The sequence below is a fragment of the Lissotriton vulgaris genome, chromosome 5, assembly GCF_964263255.1.
Source record: "Lissotriton vulgaris chromosome 5, aLisVul1.2, whole genome shotgun sequence".
Taxonomy (NCBI): domain Eukaryota; kingdom Metazoa; phylum Chordata; class Amphibia; order Caudata; family Salamandridae; genus Lissotriton; species Lissotriton vulgaris.
The window spans coordinates 858,255,957-858,277,294 of record NC_141693.1 but is presented as its reverse complement, the minus strand read 5'-3'; the positions used below and the strand labels follow the sequence as shown (position 1 = coordinate 858,277,294).

General features: G+C 44.8%; 1 protein-coding gene across 4 annotated transcripts in view; it reads left to right on the top strand.

The window, feature by feature from the left end:
* Positions 1-21,338, top strand: part of RET (ret proto-oncogene) — a 265,881-nt gene that overhangs the window by 209,162 nt on the left and 35,381 nt on the right. For all 4 annotated transcript variants that reach the window (XM_086922421.1, XM_086922420.1, XM_086922422.1 and 1 more), the window contains exons 14-15: positions 1,398-1,612; positions 3,899-4,021. In XM_086922421.1, the coding sequence (XP_086778547.1) occupies positions 1,398-1,612; positions 3,899-4,021 (338 nt within the window). The remainder of the gene's footprint in view (positions 1-1,397; positions 1,613-3,898; positions 4,022-21,338) is intronic.

Below are 21,338 nucleotides of genomic sequence, written 5' to 3'. Positions count from 1 at the left end.
GGCTGATTGAGTCCGGGAGCTCAGCAGACAGTTCCACCACCCGATGACTCCGCCCATCACACCGTAATGCTCTGGGCAGCCCTCGAAGGCAGATGTCGGGCGGACCACAAACGGCAGTCGGTTGCTTGCAGTTCACCTGACATCGTAATCAGACCCTACGTTGTTTAGTGCATTGAACAGTAAATTGAAGAACCAGAGCGAGTCTTAAACAGTACGTTTTAGAGCCGAGATGAAGGCTACATGGTATAAGACATGAAAATATATCTCCAAAAGATAACAGTGAAAACAATCAAAAAAAGAAAAATCATAGAAATAATAAAATGACGCTTAGAGAAGTAAAATAAATTCATATTTTTTAGATTTCCTATCTATGTGTATCTAATGTTGAAATCTTCATAGCTCCTAATTTCACCCGACAAACAAAATCCCTCTTCTTTGGACGACATTGCTCTGTAGATGAACTTTAGCACTTGTGATCTATTTCTCCCCATATCTGGCTTCTCCCAGGCTGTTAAAATGAGAAACAGAATTTAGATTTTCTCCTCCCTCATAGCACTGATTTTTTGTGAAGCAATTAAGCAAACAAGAAAAATGTTCATTAAAGTGATTAGATTGATGTTTTTAATCAAATATCGGTTACATATATCCTCACGTGTTTGCCGATTCTAGCTCTGTAGATTTATCACTCCAATGAGAGTGGAATGAAGTCTGGGGAACTGATTGATGATTTTTTATTTCAATTGAACAAATGAGCTGTTTGTTTCTAATTCCCAAAGTGAAGGAAACAGGAGAAGGGCGGGTTGGTGTCAAATGTGGATAATCTAGTTTGTTTGAAATAATTTACTAAAATATTATCCCATTCATTTTTCGGGCATTGCCAATGAAAAGTGAAAGTTTACAATATGAATTTCTCCAACCTTTCATGTATACTATCTTGTACATTTCGGTGTACCATTGGAAAAAAGTGATCTGAGTCAACCATGAGTTAAGCTGAGTCCCACTGGTGCTTAAAAGAACAACTTGTATTTTTACTGAAAAGGCACTGTCACAGTTTCAGCACTCCCCTAACATTCTTTTTGCACCAACAATGACAGAATAAAGAGCAGCTGAATTCCTCAAGTAAACTTCCAGTAGTATTTAGGCAACCTTCAAGCATGAATTGCACAATAAATTAAAGTAAGGTGAACGTAGCAACTAAGGGGCAGAACCTGTCAGAGTGTTTACTTTCTCTAAAAAAAAGTATGCCCTTGTGCTATTGGATAAAATAAAATAAAGTATTTGAGTACATTGGCGGCAATTGACGATCTACTTATGTTTTTGGGAAGTCTACGAGGAAGCAGTTACATCAGCTTATATATCCAGACAGGCTGCACAACTATTTGCTTTATTTCCTGTAGGACCTCTGTACCTGATTGTGGAGTATGCCAAGTATGGCTCCCTGCGCAGCTTCCTGAGAGAAAGCCGAAAAGTGGGACCAAGTTACATGAGCAACGATAGTAATCGCAACTCGAGCTACCTGGACAACCCTGACGAGAGGGCACTGACTATGGGTGACCTCATTTCATTTGCCTGGCAGATATCAAGAGGGATGCTCTATCTTGCAGAAATGAAGGTAACAGTACTATTTTGCCATGATGTAACATGATTTTATGTGTGGGGCAGTGGTGGAGTTAATTTTGAGCGGCTAATAAACATTATTTCAAAGGTATTACAACTATATTAAAACTGAATTTTATTTGTTGAGTTTATTTTGATGTTTGGTGTTGTGGTTGCTTTCTAAAAAGTGTCTTGGCAACACTTACTAAATATACTTCGGTGGAGTCACAATCATAGTTACACCAACTCCATGTGTAATCATTCTAAGCAGTGCAATGCAGAGAATAGCATAAGTGAATATGGCATAAAGTCAGCAACAAATAGATATACTGTAAAAATAATTAGCTATAAAGAAGCAAATAAAAGTTGTTCTTACGTGATGTCATTCAGGAATGCGACTACTTTAGGCGGTAAACAGCCTTTACAACGCGGGCATTACCCCGCGCTGCTATTACAACGCTGCTTTTACAACGCAAGTCGTTACAATGACTAGCGCTGGAGGGCGCTGTTGGATAGGGAATAGTTAATTTTCTAATCCAACACCTTCCCTACTTTAACATGTGCTGGAGTTGGAATAGAAAATTAAACTATTCCACTATCCAGCCCTTACAGCGCAAGTCGTTGTAATGACTTGCGTTGTAAAAACAGTGTTGTAATGGCACGCGGGGTAAAAGCCCGCGTTGTAATGCCATACAACCACTTTAGGCAGCAATGTGAGATAGAATCAACAAGTTTGAGATTGTTATGGTCAGATTTGTGAAGACACAACCTGACAGATTTTTTGTGGGAACTAAAGGATAACGTAAACAGTCCCCAATGATCACTGCCCATGACTTCGAAAATCCTGAAGTATTAAACAGTTCAGGATAACAGCGGAAATTTCTGAAATTTAGTCTGCACTACTTGTTGATATGTGCCATATGACTGTGTTCCTAACTCTAGGTACTTTAGAGTGGATCAGTTGTCCAAACAAAGGATAATAAATCTTGTGCTGTTACAAAGAGTCATTTACTTTACATAAACGTTTGATTGTAGCCCAGAGCTTTGCATAACCTTTAAGAATGCTATTGACTGGTATTCCAAGTTTCAGTACCTCTAAAGCAGTGTATGGCCATTCTTATTGAATGGGGATCCACCACACTATGTAACAAATTGATCAATCTCCCCGGGACTTGAAGCTATATCCTTAACTTTGTTTGGGTTCAGCCCCAGACAGTGGTCTCCCATCAAAGTGAAAGTATCCAAAGGCAGAAAAGCCAAAGAGACCCTCTCAAATATTAGAAGAGGAGCAGATGTGAGAGCTATCGACATCCTGATGACACCTCGGGCCATGCTTTCGAATGGTTTCTCTCGTGGCCTGACTTAAGAATTAGTTAACAGTAATGAGGGCTTGGCTGTATATGGAAACTCACAAAGGATAGGTTCTGCAGATGACATATGAGAAGGGGAGCAATGCCCACTGGGCTCAAAGGGCTCCAGCCCCCCCCCCCCGTCGTGTGTGCTGAGACAGCTTCCCAGGCACACACAGAGCCACACTTCACAGGTCTTTAAAAGACCATTTGCTTGTTAATGAGACTTTGTTGTTTTTCACCCCTTCTTAGAGCCCCTGCATCTCCACTCTGCATATTACTGGAAGAGTCAGTGCCCCCCCCCCCCGGAATGTGGCTCTAGTTGCACCTCTGCATAGGAGTACCCAATGGTTGTTTCTTAGTCCTACCATTCGGGATGGAGGAACCGATTCGAACACACTTACCCTTTTTGGTTAGACACCCAAGTCCCAGCATCATTATTTCATTGTCAATAATATCAAATGCTGCCAAGAGGCCCAATATCACAAGGGCTGAAACAAAGTTTGTCGATGACTAGAACAAAATCAATAGTTACGCACACCATTGCGGTCTGTATACTAATCTCTGCCCTGAAATATTCTGGATCACTGTATAAGTGCAACTCCATCTGACTGGTATGTAATTTGTGCATGAATATTGTCACTAAAATGGTATCAAAACGTGGAAAATATATAATGGTTGAACAAAAAATCCTGAACCAGTAAACATTTGTTAAATGTACCGAAAAACATGCCTTTCTAGAGGAGCCACGATCCAAAATATTATTTTCTACCACTCTATGTGCCAAAAAGAAAAATATTCTGTTAATCTCATTGATGCCTATTAAGTCTATCTTGCACGCTCTTGAGTGAGGTCAGATGAGAGAGCAGGTCCATCATCTTTGCAATTTATAATGACATCCAGTTTGATAGTCCTTCTCACGTCTTCTTTTCTGTTTGCTTCTCTTCTCCAAGCTGGTGCATCGGGATCTGGCTGCCAGGAATGTCCTGGTTGCTGAGGGTCGCAAGATGAAAATCTCTGACTTTGGCTTGTCTAGGGATGTCTATGAAGAGGATTCCTATGTCAAGAGAAGTAAGGTATGTTAACCCATGAATGGGGAACAGGGAGAAATGGTAATAACTTTTTTACTTCAGAACAGTACACATGTATTCTACCTGCACCCTGACAGAATTAATCGCATAAATCGTCTGACAAAAATATTGTGGGCTAAATATCATTTACGAAAAACTTCTTCATTGGGTGTCAATTTTCTAATATTAACTGCAACAGGGTGATATTTTTGTAAAGTATATGTAGAGCCCATTATTTATGTTAGATAATATTTAAAGAACGATATTTTGGTGCCATACCCTGGAAACCCGATTTGGGGTTCATTTCTGTCTGCAAGCAGTTGGAACGTGAGTGGCGAGTCAGATTCTGCCCAAAGATTAAAACGGATTACAAGAAAAAGCAAAAAGAATATTATAAGGCTATTAGGGTCTCTAAAGCCACACATTATAAACAGCGTATTGTGGAGGCTGAAAACTCCTCGAAGGAACTTTTTAAAATTTATAAAGAGATCTCGGTAGTCTCGAACAATAGTGGGCCGTCCGCAGACTCGGTGGAAACCTGCAACAATATTGCCCACTATTTTGCAGGCAAAATTTCTAACATCTATGCCAGCTTTACGGGGAATTTGACCAATGACCCTGATCTTGCCGGCAGCTGGGTGGCAGAATCATCTGATTCTGAATTACCCACCTTCTATGTCCCTGCTGCAGAAACACTTGGTGCTATATGCAAAAAAGTTAAATCTGGCTCCCCCCGTGATCCGGCCCCCCCCAAAATACTTAATGCCAGTCTGGATGCGCTAGAGCCGCTGTTCAGATATGTTATCCAGCTGTCTTTTTCTTCGGCCACTCTGCCGGGCGACTGGAAGAAAGCCATAGTTAAGCTTAGCAATGAGGCTAAGAACCTGGGGGTCTGGGTGGACCCTAAACTCTCGTTTGAGAGCCACGTGGACAAGGTGGTGGGAAAATGCTTCGGGGTTATGAAGACCCTGAATCGCACTTTGGACCTACTGCCTCTGGAGGCCAGACGTATTATGATCCAAGCCCTGGTCACCTCTCGCATGGACTATGCGAATGTGCTGCTATTAGGCACTACGGAGAGAAACTTGAGGAGACTTCAAGTGCTGCAAAATACGGCGGCCCGTTTAGCCCTCAGGCTCCCTAAAAGAACAGCTTCCAAGCCTACATTGGCTGCCCTACATTGGCTGCCTGTAAGGAAAAGAATCCTTTTTAAAGCCCTCCTTTTCTGTTACAGAATAACCTATGCAGAAGCGCCTGGGTATCTGAAGGATCTGGCCATCCCCTATCGTCCCCAAAGAGCACTTCGTTCGGCGGGCAAGGGTCTTCTGAAAGTTCCTCTTGTTAGAAAGGCCAGGATGGGAGGCCGCTCTTTTCGGGTGCTGGCCACTACCCAGTGGAATAGCCTTCCACTTGGGATTAGAATGGCCAAAAATGAAACCCTGTTCCGAAAAAGGTTGAAAACACATCTGTTTGCCAAGGAGGGATAGTTGGCTCCTCCTCCTTTATGACTCTTTCTCCACAGCGCGGGGACACGCCGTGATGGCGTCACCAGGCGCTTTAGAAATGCCTTTATTATTATTATTATTATTATTATTTCAATTTGATCTCTGAGGGTTGTCAATCATCTCCTTCATAGCAGTGAGTGTCCACATCTCCAATGTATGAAAGGAATGTCCTATTCTGATAGGACTGTTGGGTATACTCACGGATTACAGTTGTCAGAGGTGGGTGTTGACTTGAGGCAGAAAAGAGAAAGGAGTGACATTCAGTGAGTGCTAGGAGAGAGTAAGGGAAGTGATGAGAGAGGGCACTAGGAATAGCAAAAATGTGTAATAGAACAGGTGAGCTTTGACAGGAGGAGCTAGTAGTGACTGCAGGTCATTTGCACTGGAGGTGAGTATTGACTGAGAGGAGGATTGGGAAGTGGTGGAGGAGGAGGAGGAGGAGGGTCATACACAAGTATTGGGCAGTGACAAGAAAGGTGTAGGCTGATGGGAGGTGGACATTGACGGGAGAGGTTGCTAGAGATGGAGGTGTTAGGCAGGTGTAGCAAGAAGGTGCAGTGACGGAAAACGTGGACACTGACAGGGGAGATGGATACCCATGGGGAGGTGGACACTGAGCAACAGGGGGGCACTGATTGAAGAGAGGGGAGGTTACAGTACAGGTGTACAGTGAGGTTGTTAGTGACAGGAGAGTTGGATGCTGACAGCGTGAGGGCAGAGTCAGGAGAGGTAGATGCTGATGTGGGAGTGGCAGTGACAGGAGAGGTGGATGCTGACGTGGGAGTGGCAGTGACAGGAAAGGTGGATGCTGGCATAGAGATGACAGAGGTAGACACCGATAGGGAAAATTGACACTAACCAGGAAGGGGTCAGTAATGAGTGCCTGATACCAGAATATTGTGTCCTGAGTGTTATATGACCAAAACATTGTTTACAAAAATACTGCCGTGATGGAGTTGACAATAGAAAATTTACACTGAATGGGGCAATATTGTTGTTAACAATATGTAGCCAAAGAAGTTTATGTCAGACAGTATTTTTGTTATTGATGTTCTCAAATTCATCTGTGATACGAGAGGTGGACCGTATAGGGTATCAGGACAGTGATGAGAGAGGTGTGTGTTGTGGATGAATCTCAAGACACTACTAGTTAATTACAAGTAGGTTTATTGTAAGACACAGCTGAGGGCACACCTCGCCAGCTAACCAGACAATCAACTGACAAGGTTAGAACACTCAGGTACAAGTTAGAACATACATAGGTATTCTGTGAGGCTAAGGAGGTAAGAACACAAAGGAAGGGCTAACAACCACAGTCATCCATGTTACATGAAGAACTGATTTACAACACATCTTCCTCCTTTACAGAAAAATGAAATAAAAAAAAATCACAAAAATGAAGCTAATCTATGGGAGACAACAACAATAATAGTTAAGACAGATAGGAGGTCTACGACATCTTGAACTATTTTTTAGTTCAAGCCTTCTCGAACTATTAGCTCGAAAAGGCAAAAGAGCGTTTAGGGGCAAAGAGTGTTAAGAGTGAAACGTGAGGTGAGACACATCACCCAAACAACTAATAGGTGTCACCACCACCTACTCCCCTTAGACTGACAAAAACAGGAAAAGAAAGTCCACTTTCTCCAATCTCTCCTTGACCAGCAAAAAAGAGGTAGAGAAAGTTCACTTCCTTCAATCTGTTCATGTCTACCATCACTTTCCGCTCCAAGTTGAAGATGAACAGTTCAACCAATGCCTCAATGCTTTACTGGTACTACAGTCCTGGGTACTCTTCGAGTATGCCAAGTGCAGTACCACATGTGATGTTAGGACTTTTTATTCTAAATTGAAATTTTCTTTCTTCAAAGGATGGATACTTAGTCCTGGTTGAGATTCACTTTGTCTCAAATCTGGTTCACTTTCTCAGGTTCTGCTGTTCTGAGACCTTTGAGCCGTCTGGCACAGGTTCTTTTTGGTTCTCTTTCTCTGGTTCTAGACTTCTTTCTTCAGTCTTGGGCCTTTTTCTCTGGTTGTGAGCCTCTGTTTTTTCGATTCTGTACTCTCAGTGCCATTTATTTTTTTCGGGTTCTGGACTCTTTGTCTCAGTTCTATGGGCTCTCAGACCCCATTGCGGGATTATCTTCCCGGTTCTTGACACATTGAGACCTCCCCTCCTGGTTCTGGGACATTTGTCCCCTCTTGGTTCTGGGACATTTGTCACCTCCTGGTTCTTGGGCCTTTGTCCCCTCCCGGTTTTGGGACCTCCTTTGTCCCCAGCCGGAACTGGTTAGGAGACCTTTATCACCTTCAGATTGTGGGGCCTTTGTCCTCTCCCGGTCCTGGGACCTCCTTTGTCCTCTCCTGGTCCTGTCACCTCCTGGTTCTGGAGTCTTTGTCTCCTCCCGGGGATGTATGACGTTACAACGCATGCTTTTACCACGCATGCCTTTACAACACGGTTTTTACAACGCATGCCTTTACAACGCATAGTGCTTTGGGGCGCTGGATAGTGAATAGTTTAATTTATTATTCCAACTCCAGTCCCCGTGGATAGTAGGGAAGGTGTTGGATAGTACATTAAACCTATTCCCTATCCTAGAGCGCCCCCCAGCACAATGCGTTGTAATGGTTTGCATTGTAAAAGTTACGTCGTAAAGGCACTGCGTGGTAAAAGATGCGTTGTAAAGGAGGTTCCCCCCTCCCGGTCCTGGGACCTCCTTTGTTCTTTCCCGGTACTGGTTCTGAGACCTTTGTCTCCTTTTGGTTCTGGGGCCTTTGTCCCCTCCCGGCCCTGGGACCTCCTTTGTTCTCTACTGGTACTGGTTCTGAGACCTTTGTCCCCTTTAGGTTCTGGGGCCTTTGTCCCCTCCCGGTCCTGGGACCTCCTGTGTCCTCACCCGATCCTGTCACTTCCTGGTTCAGTGGCCTTTGTCCCCTCCCAGTCCTGGGATCTCCTTTGTCCTCTCCTGGTCCTGGTTCCTGGTACTGGGACCTTTGTCTCCTTCTGGTTATGGAACCCTTGTCCCCTCTTGGTTCTGGGGTCTTTGCCCACCTTCTGCTTCCCTGTCTTGGTTAAGGATTCCTTGATCAGCTTCCAGATGTGGGACGTTTGTCCCTGTTCTGGGTCCTCTGACCTGCTTCTGGTCGCCGTCACGGGCAGGGGCTCTATGCTCCTTTGAAAGACCTTTATCCACTCCTTGTTCTGGGACGACCTTTGTCCCCTCTTGGACAACCTTAGTCCACTTCTTTTACTGGGGTGACCTTTGTCCCCTCCTCGTGCTGGGACGACCTTTGTTGCTTCTTGGACCTGCTAAGCCCTACTTGTGGGCTCTTTACCTCGCTTCTAGTTCTGAGACATATGTGCCGCTTTTACTTTTCAGTCGTGGTACTGAGTTACCTGCCCTAGTAGTGGAATATTTTCTATGGTACTGTACTATCTTTGTTCTGTACTCTCAGTCACTGTTCCTGAGATTAAATATACGCTGTTGTTGAAAATGACGCACTGATAATGGCGATGGGCTTTGCTTCTGGAATTATTTGCATCCTGTGGTCTTAGATCAGACTCTCTGACACGTTACTAGGCTTTTCAGGTTCCTAGTTATGATTACAAAAATCCACTAGGTGGCAGTCCTGTCACACTGTTACCAATGTTAAGTTTCTAAAACATGTTTACAACTGTCGATGAGTGATCGTCAATTAGTATACCTTGGTGTACGATAATCAAAACAAATCCAGGGTTACTTACTTCTGCTTAACTGACCACAAAGCACACAAACGCTGCATCTCCTCACCATAAGGCTCCAAAGAAGCGTCCGACGTGTGGTGTCAGCATTAGAAGGAGAATCAGGAAACCGACGCGCGCCTTCAGTGGACAATTGCTAACAAAGTGAACTGGTAACCAAGACAGCATAGACCAGTGGCGGCTGGTGACATTTGAAAGTGGCGGGGCGTAAAATTAGCATCATCGACTGCACTTGCTTACCTTGTCACACTGCATTTGAGCACAGAAAGCCATTTTTTTACTTTGCTTTCTCGCTGGTGCGAGAAGAAATATCAGATCAAGTGCATCCATTTAAAGTTTGATGCATTTTTACTTCCCTCTGCCTAGCATTCCCCTAATGGCCGGGGCCTCTCCGGCCACACTCACTTTTACATTACTCCCCAACATTCTCTCACACTGCCTGCCTCTATTTTTCTCTATCCGTCTGGCTGTGTCCTTCTGTCTTATTTTCTCTCCCAATGTCTTTCTCACTCTCTCTCTAATTCCAGACATTCATACGGATCTACGGAGTTAGAGGAGAAAACAAGTGTAAGATTTAATTCCTTTTCAAAAATTCAAAATAAACAAAAAACAAACACACAAAATAAAACTCCACTTTTCCCCCAGGAAAAGCAATACAAATGTGCAACTGCGGGGAGCAGAAAAGCCTGAGTATGGCATTTATAGTGACCTTTCCATTATTCGTCTCAGGACCTCACTATCTCGAAAGTAGTGAATTGAAATGATTGGAAAACAACAGTAATGTGCAGGCAAACACAATCACCTAAAAAAACGATGTCGGAACAATCAAACACTTTAAATATTGGATACATCTTGGTAGCTCAGGGCTGTTTCATTCAGCAAAACAAAAATATACAGCCGGTGATAGCGTTTTACAATTAAAGGTGCCCCCGGGCAAAGCTGTTCTTAATTGAATAATACCATAATCTTTACGAATCCTCCTGCATTCTTGAAAAGACGCCACTAAGTCAAAGGCAAACACGCAGCAAAAAAATATAAGACCAAGGTCACTCACTCAGGAGGATGCAATAAAAAGAGCGGATTCGATCAACATTACTTTCATTACATCATATTTCAGTATCATTTGTGTTATTAACCTGGGCCTGGCACCTATCCAGGCGGGGGACTGGAGCGTGAGTGTGATTCTGTCTCTTCAGCCAGTGATGGGAACCACACTCGTGCTAGACCACCCTCTGCTGTGGCGTTCGAGAGATAAGCTGGTGTTTCCCTGAACACCTACAAGAGGGTCACTTCTGCCGCCTCCGCTGGGCCTGCATGTGTGAAGTCGACCACCATAAATTATAATGCAGTCACGGATCCTGCTCCCAATACTCGCGGGTAGGGGGAGGGGGGGGGGGCACGCAGGGAAGATAAAAATAAAGCAAGTAAACAACTACTAACCGGGTCCGCGCCGCCTTTGTGTGCAATTAGCTGCCGGCGGGCAACACAATATGCCTCTTTAGGATCCGTGAAAAACGGACCTGTTCCCATGCATCATTAGTATACTTATGGAAAGTAAGTTGAACTTGATGAGAGGAATCGGCAATAGACAAATTGTCTATTAGAGAGGGTCTATGACACCACAGAGAAAAACAGCAGGCAGGGGCAGCATCTATTAATCACGCACACCTGCGGGGGCCCTGGGTGCAAATTTCCCACCAATGGCGGCATTAGCTTTGGTCGGGACGACCTGAGGGGATGAGGGGGGAGGCGGGAGGGGTTTGGAAACGCATGTCATTAACACATTACACAATGAAATAAATACATTAATAATACAAATATAAATAGCAAGTTAAATAAACGTAACTTACAGTCCAGCAGACAGACTCCAGAGACTTCATCCGTCCCGATTCCCGCCGTCCTCGCTTTCGAATCATGCAGGCAGCACCAGCACGTCATCAGGAAGGCGGCGCAGCAGGCAGCCTCCCTCTCCACTGCCGCTTTTTTCATTGGTGCGGCCGGCTGCCCCAGGTACGTCATTTTCTCTCTGTATGCTGCTGCTGCAGCATACAGAGAGAACAGGGAGAGTTACTCGAGGGCAGGGGGGAGTGGCTTGGGGGAGTGGCTTTCCCACTGTTGGTAATACAGTCTGTTTGGGCGGCCTCAGGCGGCCCATACAGTCAGTATTACCAACAATGGGCAAGCCACTCCCCCAAGCCACTCCCCCTGCCCTCGAGTAATTCTAACCAGGAAGTTGTGCTTTCTCGCCGTGGGAAAAGGCAGAAACAATGGTAGTTATATAATATGATAACTACCATTGTTCTGCCTTCTTGCACGGCGAGAAAGCAGGGGGGCGGCGCCCAAACGCCCCCATGCAAAAACCGCCACTGGCATAGACGTTCCACAGACAACACGTTGCTTCTCCGCTAAGACAAGCGGAAGTTCCAGAACATCATCAGAGCAAGGATGACTGAACAGGGAAAGGAACTCTCTGCCGCAGGATGGTAAGGCGGAGTTTTAAAACAAGCTTAACTTCTCTCTTCACCAGTCTCGCCGATGCTTCATAAATTATTCACCACACATTCCACGTCTGTCACACGATCTCTTAACAATATCTCTCACAGCTTGCCTCCGCTGCGCATACCGATTACTCCAATATGTTATTTCAGACACACATTGGCTTTAAATGAATCCAATATGTTACTTCAGGCATACACTTGCTTTAAAATAACCCAGTTTCAATTATATGTGCACTTTTCACCATTACAAACCGCTTTTCTGACTTGTCACGTCGTGTCAATTTTCCTTTGCCGAGGTGAATTATTGGCTGCGCCTTCAACAGCAACTGTCTTTCGTACCTGGCAGGTGGTCTTGACTCACGGCTGCCCGCAGTTGGGGTACAAATGATGGTTTCTTTTTAGTTACCATTTCGTTTTTTTGTTTTTTTCACCTGTTACTCAGGTTATCCAGTATTAGGGTATCTTTCATAGATTCACATGCCTGAATCATTCCCCGTCGTCGGGATGGAAGTTCCCAGTACATAAATAAAGTAATATCTCATAGACATATATACATAGTAATAGGCCAGAAGCCTCTCATTAGTAACATATCCATGTCCTTTTGTGAAAAGGACCAAACTTTGGCGAAGAGCCAATCAGCTATCACCACCCTCTGGAACCTTCCTGGAAGGAGCTCTAGTCCCTCAGATTTTCTACTGCACGTTGTGCTAAGGGAGTCTCCACTGAGCTCTGCTCAGCTTTCCTTAGTTTCTGGATTTCCAGTACTTTTTTCTTCAAAATCTTTTCATCTGTGGGGAGTTTTCAGGTTACCCATGGCTGACACTCCTAAAAAAAGACTTTTTAGTTCCTGTGCTTCATGTGGTAAAAAACTTCATGTGGATGACAAGCACAAGGACTGCCTCTATTGCCTCTATCCGGATCATTCTTCAAAGGACTGTATGGTATTCGTATCTTTTCAACAAAGACCCTCAAGGACAGGGAGGGACGCCTCCTAATTTGGCTACAGAGGCTAAAAGATAAAGACCAAGCAGTTTCTTCTGAAGGGGGTGAATGTTCCTTCAGGACTTCACATTCCTCTCAAAAGAAACCTAGGATGGCCTCTCCAGGTCCTTCATCGCAGCCACCTCAAAATAAGATGCATAAAAAGTCTACAGAGGCGCATTCCAAGATTTTACAGGCGAAGGTTTCTCCTCAGGAGACTGTTCCAACCTTCAAGAAACCAGTTTCCACCTTGTCGACTTTGCCTGTTACCTCGTCGGCGACGACCATATCTACTTCTGTGGCATCTTCTGCATTATCCACGTCGACGTCGACCACTTCATCGTTGGTGGCCGGTAGGTCTATCTCGTCGACGATTAAAATAAAGAAATCCTCGTCGAGTTCAAAACCGTCGCGTCCATACGATCGCCGTCGACGAGCACGTCCACGTCGATGAAGATTACCTTGTCAACATCTACTTCGTCGTCGATGAAGGCTCAGTCGACGGCGACGAAGACACCGCTGACGTCAAAATCGTCGATGCGACCATCATCGACGACAGCATCCACGACGATACCACCGTCAATGCCACAACTGTCGACGCTGACTCCGTCGAAGACCACTCCGTAAACGGGTTTGTCAACGTCAGCTGAACCTACCTTGCAAAGTGTGTATGTACACCTTAAAATTACAAAACGTACGCTGACACCAGCCTTGACTTCCCCAAGCAAAGTCCAGATTTTACCACCTGCCCACCTCATGGAGGAGGAAGACTCTGATGATAGCAGTATGTTCAGAACTGCTACCAGCCCATCCGAACTTCATGTCAAATATCACGAAAGCTCGGACTATAATGAACATGAGCAGGAGACCAGGTGGATTACCATGAGGAGTACCATCCCCCTCAACCTCCTATGGTTTTCCTGCCAGCGACTCTGGTTTCTGACCTCCAATTCCTAATTTCTGATTACAAACAAAGGTTTCCATCTTCGGTTAAGCCTCCACCTCCTCCAGTGGTCTCTCCACCACCTAGACCTCGGCCTTCACCTCTGGTAATACAGCTTTGCCCTTCTACTTCACAACCTCCACCTTCCTCGGATGATGATGAGGAGGAACAACATGAAGAAGGGGAGCTTCAAGATTCTAAATCAACACACAATTAATGGGACGATTATGTAATTCCCTGTCCGGCATCCCCTGTGCCTACTCAGGCTGATTCACCCCCTGAGGATATTGGGGGCTTCCACAATATTCTTGAGAGAGTGGCTCAGCATTTCCAAATACCTATGCCTTCTCACCAACAACACTGTTTCCTTTATGATTTTAAGGAACCGTTCAAGAAGTCCGTCAGGTCTATACCTATCATCGACTTCATTTGGGACCAGGGTGTTAAGATTATGCAAAACCCTTCTTCTTTACCCCCGGTCCTGCCTAGGGTGGACAAGAAAAATAGGGCTCCGGACACCGCTCCAGCTTGACTAACCGGTCACCGCAAACCTGACTCTGTTATCACACAAGCTGCGCAGCGGAAATCTAAAAATCCTTCTGCAACGCAACTGCCCCTCCAGATAAAGACGGGAGACGGCTAGATAATATTGGGAAACGTTTCTCATCTATGTCCGCGTTAACAGTGCGCGCTTCCAACTCTTTGGCACTGTTAGGCCGTTATAACCGACAAATGTGGGCAGACATTGCCCAATACCTTGGATCCTTGCCGGAGGAGGCAAAGGAAGAGGCAAAAAAGATCCTACTAGAAGGTGAACGCTCGGACTCTGAGATCATCGATTGTGCGATGGATATCGCATCTACTGGTTTTCGCCAACTGGCGGGGGCTGCGATGTTAAGACGTCAGGGTTGGCTGAAAGCGGCAGCATTCCATCCAGAGATACAAAACTCCTAGACATGCCTTATGACGGCCATCTTCTGTTCGATGCACACATATATGATGCTCTTCAGGGCATTAAAAAGGATCCTGATACGGCTAGGGCTTTGGGTACCCTTCAGTTCAAAAACCCTTCCTTTCGTGGCTCAAGAGGGAGAGGACAATCTTCTGCGAGAGGAGATTATCAACACTACCGTTCTTCTTACTCTTCCAATCAACAATATCGACTGCAATACCAGCAGCGTCAACAGCAACAACAGTCATCTTACACTAAGTCCTCTTTTCGAGGGAAAGGAGGTAGGCAAAAGGACGTAGCTCGACGGAATGACTTCTCTTTGCCACAGGTCTCCACTTCCTTTCCACCATCCAGGATTGGAGGAAGAATTCCTACACACTTGGAAAAAGATAACTACAGATCGATGGGTCCTGCAACTAGCTCAGTTTGGACACTCACTGGAGTTCATAGAATTTCCTCCCCAGACCCTTCCTCGTCCAATGCTCCACAAGAATTTACATCTTCTGCTCTTGGAGCTCTCACTAATGCTCCAGAAGGGAGCTATAGAAAGAGTTCCTCCTGGTCAACGGGGCAAGGGGTTCTACTCCCATTTTTTCCTGGTCCGAAAAAAGGAGAAGAAATGGAGACCTATACTGGACTTGAGGAGTCTCAACAAATATCTAAATAAACAATCGTTTTGCATGGTTTCTATTCAAGAGGTGCTACAACTTCTCAACGCAAACAACTACATGGTGTCTTTAGGCCTTCAGGACGCCTATTTTCACGTCCCAATCCACCGAAATCACAAAATGTTCCTCAGGTTCGCTGTGGCGGGCAGACACTACCAATTTCGGGTCCTGCCTTTCGGCCTAAAATCAGCGCCGCGCATCTTTACAAAATGCCTGTCTCCAGTGGCCGCATATCTCCGGAAACGACATCACCAAGTCTTCCTGTACTTGGACGACTGGCTTGTCAAGGCACCTTCTCTAGCAGGCATGACCAGGTCCTCCTACGCCTGTCTTCAGCTTTTCAACTGCTTAGGTCTCACTCTCAATCAGGAGAAGTCTGTCCTTCAACCTTCCCAGCGTATAACTTTCCTGGGCGCCATTCTCGACACAACCCAGAGAAAAGCTTTTCCATCAAAGGAGCGGCAAAACAAACTAATTTCAGCAACTTGCATACAATCCAAGAAGTCCCTCACAGTACGCCTTTTCAAATCTCTGCTTGGGATGATGTCTTCCTGCATCCTGTTAGCATGATCAAAGCTCTACAGTGGTGGATTCACCCTCAAAACCTTTCACTAGGCTTGCCTTTCTTGCTTCCAGCTTCTCCTTTCCTCCCATGGATCAAAAATTCTCTAGTGCTCGTGCGGACAGACAATACCACGATGATGCACTATCTAAACAAATAGGGTGGGACCCGTTCCCTGACGTTATCTCACGAATCGCAGAAAATCTGGCACTGGTAGCTAGGGTGACCGTTTGCATTCTATTGGAGAGGAAGGATTCAAGTAGTTTCCAGGTGGTGCCCTGGATTCCAATTAGGCATGGGCGGAAAATCCGTTCCGCTCGCGGATTTTGCGGATTTTCGGGAAATCCGCAATCCGCGAGATTTGCGAATTTCCCGCAAAATCCGCAAATCCGCGAGCAGCGGATTTTGCTCGCACTGCTCGCACTGTTCGCGTGAGTTCGCGCCCCGCGAATAAGTGCAAAATTGCAGAAATACGATCTTAGCAAAACTGAAAGTAACTACTTACCAGGTTCAAAAGTTCAGGCTCATCATTAGTAGCCATTTCCTGTAGTGCTTCCTGAGGGGCCCCTCCAGAGTTCAGTTGCCAGTTGAAACTATTATGTGACCCTGCTCTGAACCTCAGAATAGTTACACATATGCCACAAAGGTCCTGAATTACAGCTAAGGGAGACAAGCAGGAGCCAGGCTGGAAGTTAAAATCCATTAATCAGCCCCTAATTCATTATTGTCAGTTGGGGCAGGGCAGGTGTTGTAACTAATTTTGCAACAATGAAAGCACTTAGCAAGTGCAAAAGATCACTAATCAGGGCGCACTAAGGAAGCAGGTGCCAGCTAAAAAAATATTCTGTGACACATTAATCAGCCCCAAATTAATTCAGGTCACTTGAGGCAGGGAAGGTGTGCTTTGCTTTGCCGAAAATAATGTACACTGGACAACCAGAGGGTGTGGTGATGAAACAGAGGGTGGCATGGGTGGGCCAGAGGGTGGCATGAGTAGTCAGAGAGTGGCAGTGGTGACAGAGAGTGGCAGTGATGAAGAAGAGTGTCCCAAACAGGCTGGACACGTAGAAACAACAAGTTCGCGAAACTTGCGACCCGACAGGTAAGTTCGCAATTTGCGAAAGTGTACAAAACCCTCGCGAACTGGCAGAAACACGGGCGAACACAAAAAAAAAAAAATCCGCAAATTCGCGGGAATTCGCAGATTTTGCGGATTGCGAATCCGCAAATCCGCAAAATTCACGAACGCGAGATCCGCAAAATTCGCTCATGCTTAATTCCAATCTCCCGCAACCGGTCCATCAGCAAGATGTGATGGACCGTATCGAATTCAGCTGAGAGATCCAACTTAATCATCACGACTTTGCCTCCGCTTCTGTGGACTTGAAAAGAGCGGACTCGGTGCTGTGCCCTCCTCTGAAGCCGTACTGGGACGGGTCCAGCTCCTACGTTTCAAGCGAGAACATACTAAGTTGTGCGTTCATGTTTTTCTCTGCAATTTTCCCAGGGACTGGGAGCCTATTGATAGGTCTAAAGCTATTAGGATCCTTAGGATCCAAACTCGGTTTCTTGAGCAAAGGCAGTGTTGATACGCTTTTCCATACTTTAGGAAAGTACCCCTCCGAAAACATAGCATTTATGATGGAGGTCAGTGCCAATGCAACAGGCTGAGGTTCTAGTTTCAGTATAGAAACTGGGCAAGGATCGCAGGGGAAGCCTAATTTTGCTGCCATAAGCAGATTTAGAGATTATATGGCCGTTACTGGGGCAAATGTATCAAGCTGTGCCTTAAAGCACTTTCCTGACTTACAAACATCCGCCTGATCAGAGGTAGTTTTAGACGTTACATGAGTAAACGTGGAAAAGATTAATTCAACTTTGTCGAGGGAGATTTGATCAATTATGTCACAGAGTTCCAGACTGGCCGTGATAGTCGGAGAAACTGGGTGAGCCAGGGTGTTTACCATTTTAAACAATTCTTTGGTTGAATTTTTTTGCAGAATTAATGTGTTTAGCAAGGAACTCTTGTTTTTTTTTTAAGCAGTTGTTTATATTGAGCTAAACTACATTTGTATTCGTTCTTTTCCCTATCACTATATTTCCTCCTCCAGTTTCTTTCAAGGTGCTTACTGACCAATTTTTGGTCTCTAAGGGCCAGATGTAGGAGCCCTAATACCGGTCGGTAACAGCCGAATTCGGCCGTTACCGACCGGTATTTGGGTTTCCAGATGTAGGGGGCCTATATTTTACCAATTCTGTAAAGTTACCGAATCGGTAAATTTACAGAATCGGTAAAATACCGAATCAGTATATTTACCGATTTGGAACAACCATATGTAGGTGGCACTCCTAAGAGTGCCACAGGCCCTTAAAAATCGGTATTTTACCACCCAATCCTATTGGGTGGTAAAATACCGAATTCAGGTGTGCATGCACATCTGTGCATGCACACCTGTGCACTGTGACACACAGACATGCCCTTAGGGCATGTCTGTGTGCCACATTGCACACAAGTCCAGAATTGGGGTGCTAGAGGGTGTCAAAGTGACACCCCCTGCTCCCTTGCAGGATTCGGTATTTACCGATTCTGTAAATACCGAATCTGTATTTCACATTGATTCCTATGGGCTTCAAGGCCCATAGGAATCAATGGGAAATACAGAATCGGTATTTACAGAATCTGTAAATACCGACTCTGACAGATTCGGTAATTTTTTACCTACATCTGCCTCCTTCCAATTTACCGACTTTTAAATACCGAATCGGTATGACTCAGTATTTAAAAGTCGGTAAATCGGATTTACCTACATCTGGCCCTAAGTTCTTGGGAGTACCAAGGAGAAGTTGGTTGTGCCCTATTAGGGCGGAGGAGTTTTTTGGGAGCAAGCTTATTAGATGCTGATTCTAACCAATTAGTATGATAGAGTAGCCTCATCCAGCTCTGTAGGGAAAGAGGAAGATGTAACACCTAACAACTCCTGAAGTTCCTCGGCTTCTACCTTGTTAAAGGCTCTGCTAACCAGCTGTTTCTTTACTGGTTTCTGAGTATGTCGGTTAGGAGCAGTAAGTTCAAATAGCGCTGCCTTGTGGTCTGACCAGACTACTGGGAAAAGGCCCGTAAAGAGCAGTTGTATGTTATTGGAAAATATGCCATCCAGTGTATGTCCAGCCTTGTGCATGGCATCAATCACCCGTTGCTTTAAATCAGCTTTGCTCATCAAGCCCAGCAGGCTTGCGGTATCTGGATCAGGAAGTGCTTCCAGATGGTAGTTAAAATCTCCCAGTATCGTGTGCGAATTGGCGGGAAGGATTGAGATGCATAATTTCCCAGTTCCACAAATTGGTGTCGCTCAGCGAAAAAGGATTTCAAGAGAGAAAATGCTGAACCACCATTGCCTAAAGGTTGGAGACAACTTATCAATAAGCTGTGATCCACAGAGTCGAACACTGCAGAGAGGTCTAAGAATTAGTGTAGCATTATCTCCACCATCCACCATGCGCCTGACCTCTTCAGTGGTGGTAATCAGGGCCAGCTCACAACTGAATCCATACAGTGTCGAATCCAGGAGATGGCTATTATTAATGAAGGTTGTCAGTTCTTGATTTATTATTTTTTCTAGGATTTTTGCTGGAAAGGGTAATCAGAAGATTGGGCGATAATTACTGGGATCCAGAGCATCCAGACTGGGGTTTTTTAAAAAGTGGAAGAATGGAAGATTTTTTCCATAGTGTAGGGAATACTCCAATCTTAAAAATAAGATTAAACATGTCAGTGAGATGCTGTGTTATAAGTTCTGAAGCAGAATTTATTATTATTGGTAAGCAACGATCAACTGGAGAACCGGATTTTGCTTTGATGAGAAGTTAAAAGACCTGGTTGCTAAGAGTAGGTGAAAAGGCGGTAACAATGGATTAGTTGGTTTTCAATGATCCCGTAATGAAAGTCTGGCTACTAGCGCCCCAATTGCCCCAAAAGAGGGGCTGCAGGTATCAACAGACTGGTTCATATAGAACGTGTCACAGAGACATTCTCACTCAGCCGGGTGTGGGGAGGGGGGGGGACGATTTCGAGAGACGACCACAAGGGAAAGCTCTCATAATCCCCCTTACCTCGCCTCACCGCTCTTACCTGCAGCGGCCGCGGCTGTTCTCACTAGTGACTAAACTCAAATTCCTATCAGACCTGGTGCGACTGAACCACTGAACAATAGTTCCTCTGCTCTGTCAGGATTCCAGAATATTCATTTTTATCATCGCTAGTTACCAGCAACCTAAGTAGCTATACTAATTATTCTAAGTAAAAATGATCACATTCTCACCTTTAGATCTCAACTGTCCTAGTTCATCATAGATCAACAGGTGCAACAGAGAGTTCTCTGCTTGAGTTAAAAAGCAACCAAATGGGAAACCTCACAAAAACGTATTAGGCATCATTCCATTGCACCAACCTGCCCCACCCCGAGGTTGGTACTCAAACCACAAATTCTTCACCCTAAAATGGCGCCTGTCCAGGTTTGCTGTCAGATCGGCAAAAGTGTCCCAAAAGACCTAAACACAGCCTGCTTCATCAGTTTCAAGTGTAATCTAAAACAACTCCTGCTTAAGTGGCAAACATGAGCATTATGGTAGCTTGTACTGACTCCTTCCGAAGCCTGCTTTAGGAATACTCCTCTCTCCTTGCCTGCACTACTATTGTATTATGTCAAGTCAAGTCAAAAGGCTTTATTTCGATAAAAAAATTATCATAAAAGCAAAACGTCAATCACAGTACAGCAGTTTGTAAAATCAGAACGGCATATATAAAACAATTTTACAAGTTTACAAAGCATTTCATTAAGCAATCAGTTTAAAAAAAAAAAAAGAATTAAACAGTTAATTTTAGCCTTTTTGTTCGAATGGACCAAGCCCATGATACAAATTTGGCTAAAACACAAGCATAAGTGGCACGGCTATCAGACATTAATATCCTGATTGCAGTCACATGACTCTTGGTACCCAACTGCCGGCATAGATTTTTGAGCCAGACCCTCCTTGGTATTGCATACTCACTGCATTCAAACATAAAATGTGCCAAAGACTCTGGTTTAACTAGACACACTGGGCAAAGCTCTGTGATTTGTGCATGGGATTTCCAACTCGAGGTAAATGAATAAAGGGGAAGGGTTCCTACTCTAAATTTAAAATATAGAGCCCTATCAAAGGGTTTTTCAATAGTGTCAAGGTACACTTCCCGTTTAGGTTGATCTTTAAATTTCAAGAAATCCTCCGTAAGTCTGCCCATAGTGGTACTAGTGTTTCTTTGTGAGGAGATGCAATCCCAATAAAGTTTCTTGAGGGTTAACTTCGGGTGTGAAGTTCTATTTATCCACGCTTCATTTAGGCCCAGATTAACTAGCAGCGACTTCATGTCTCTCAACCATTTAATTTTGTGCCACCCTGGTAGTGACATGATTTCTGCAAGGCCTTGGGCAT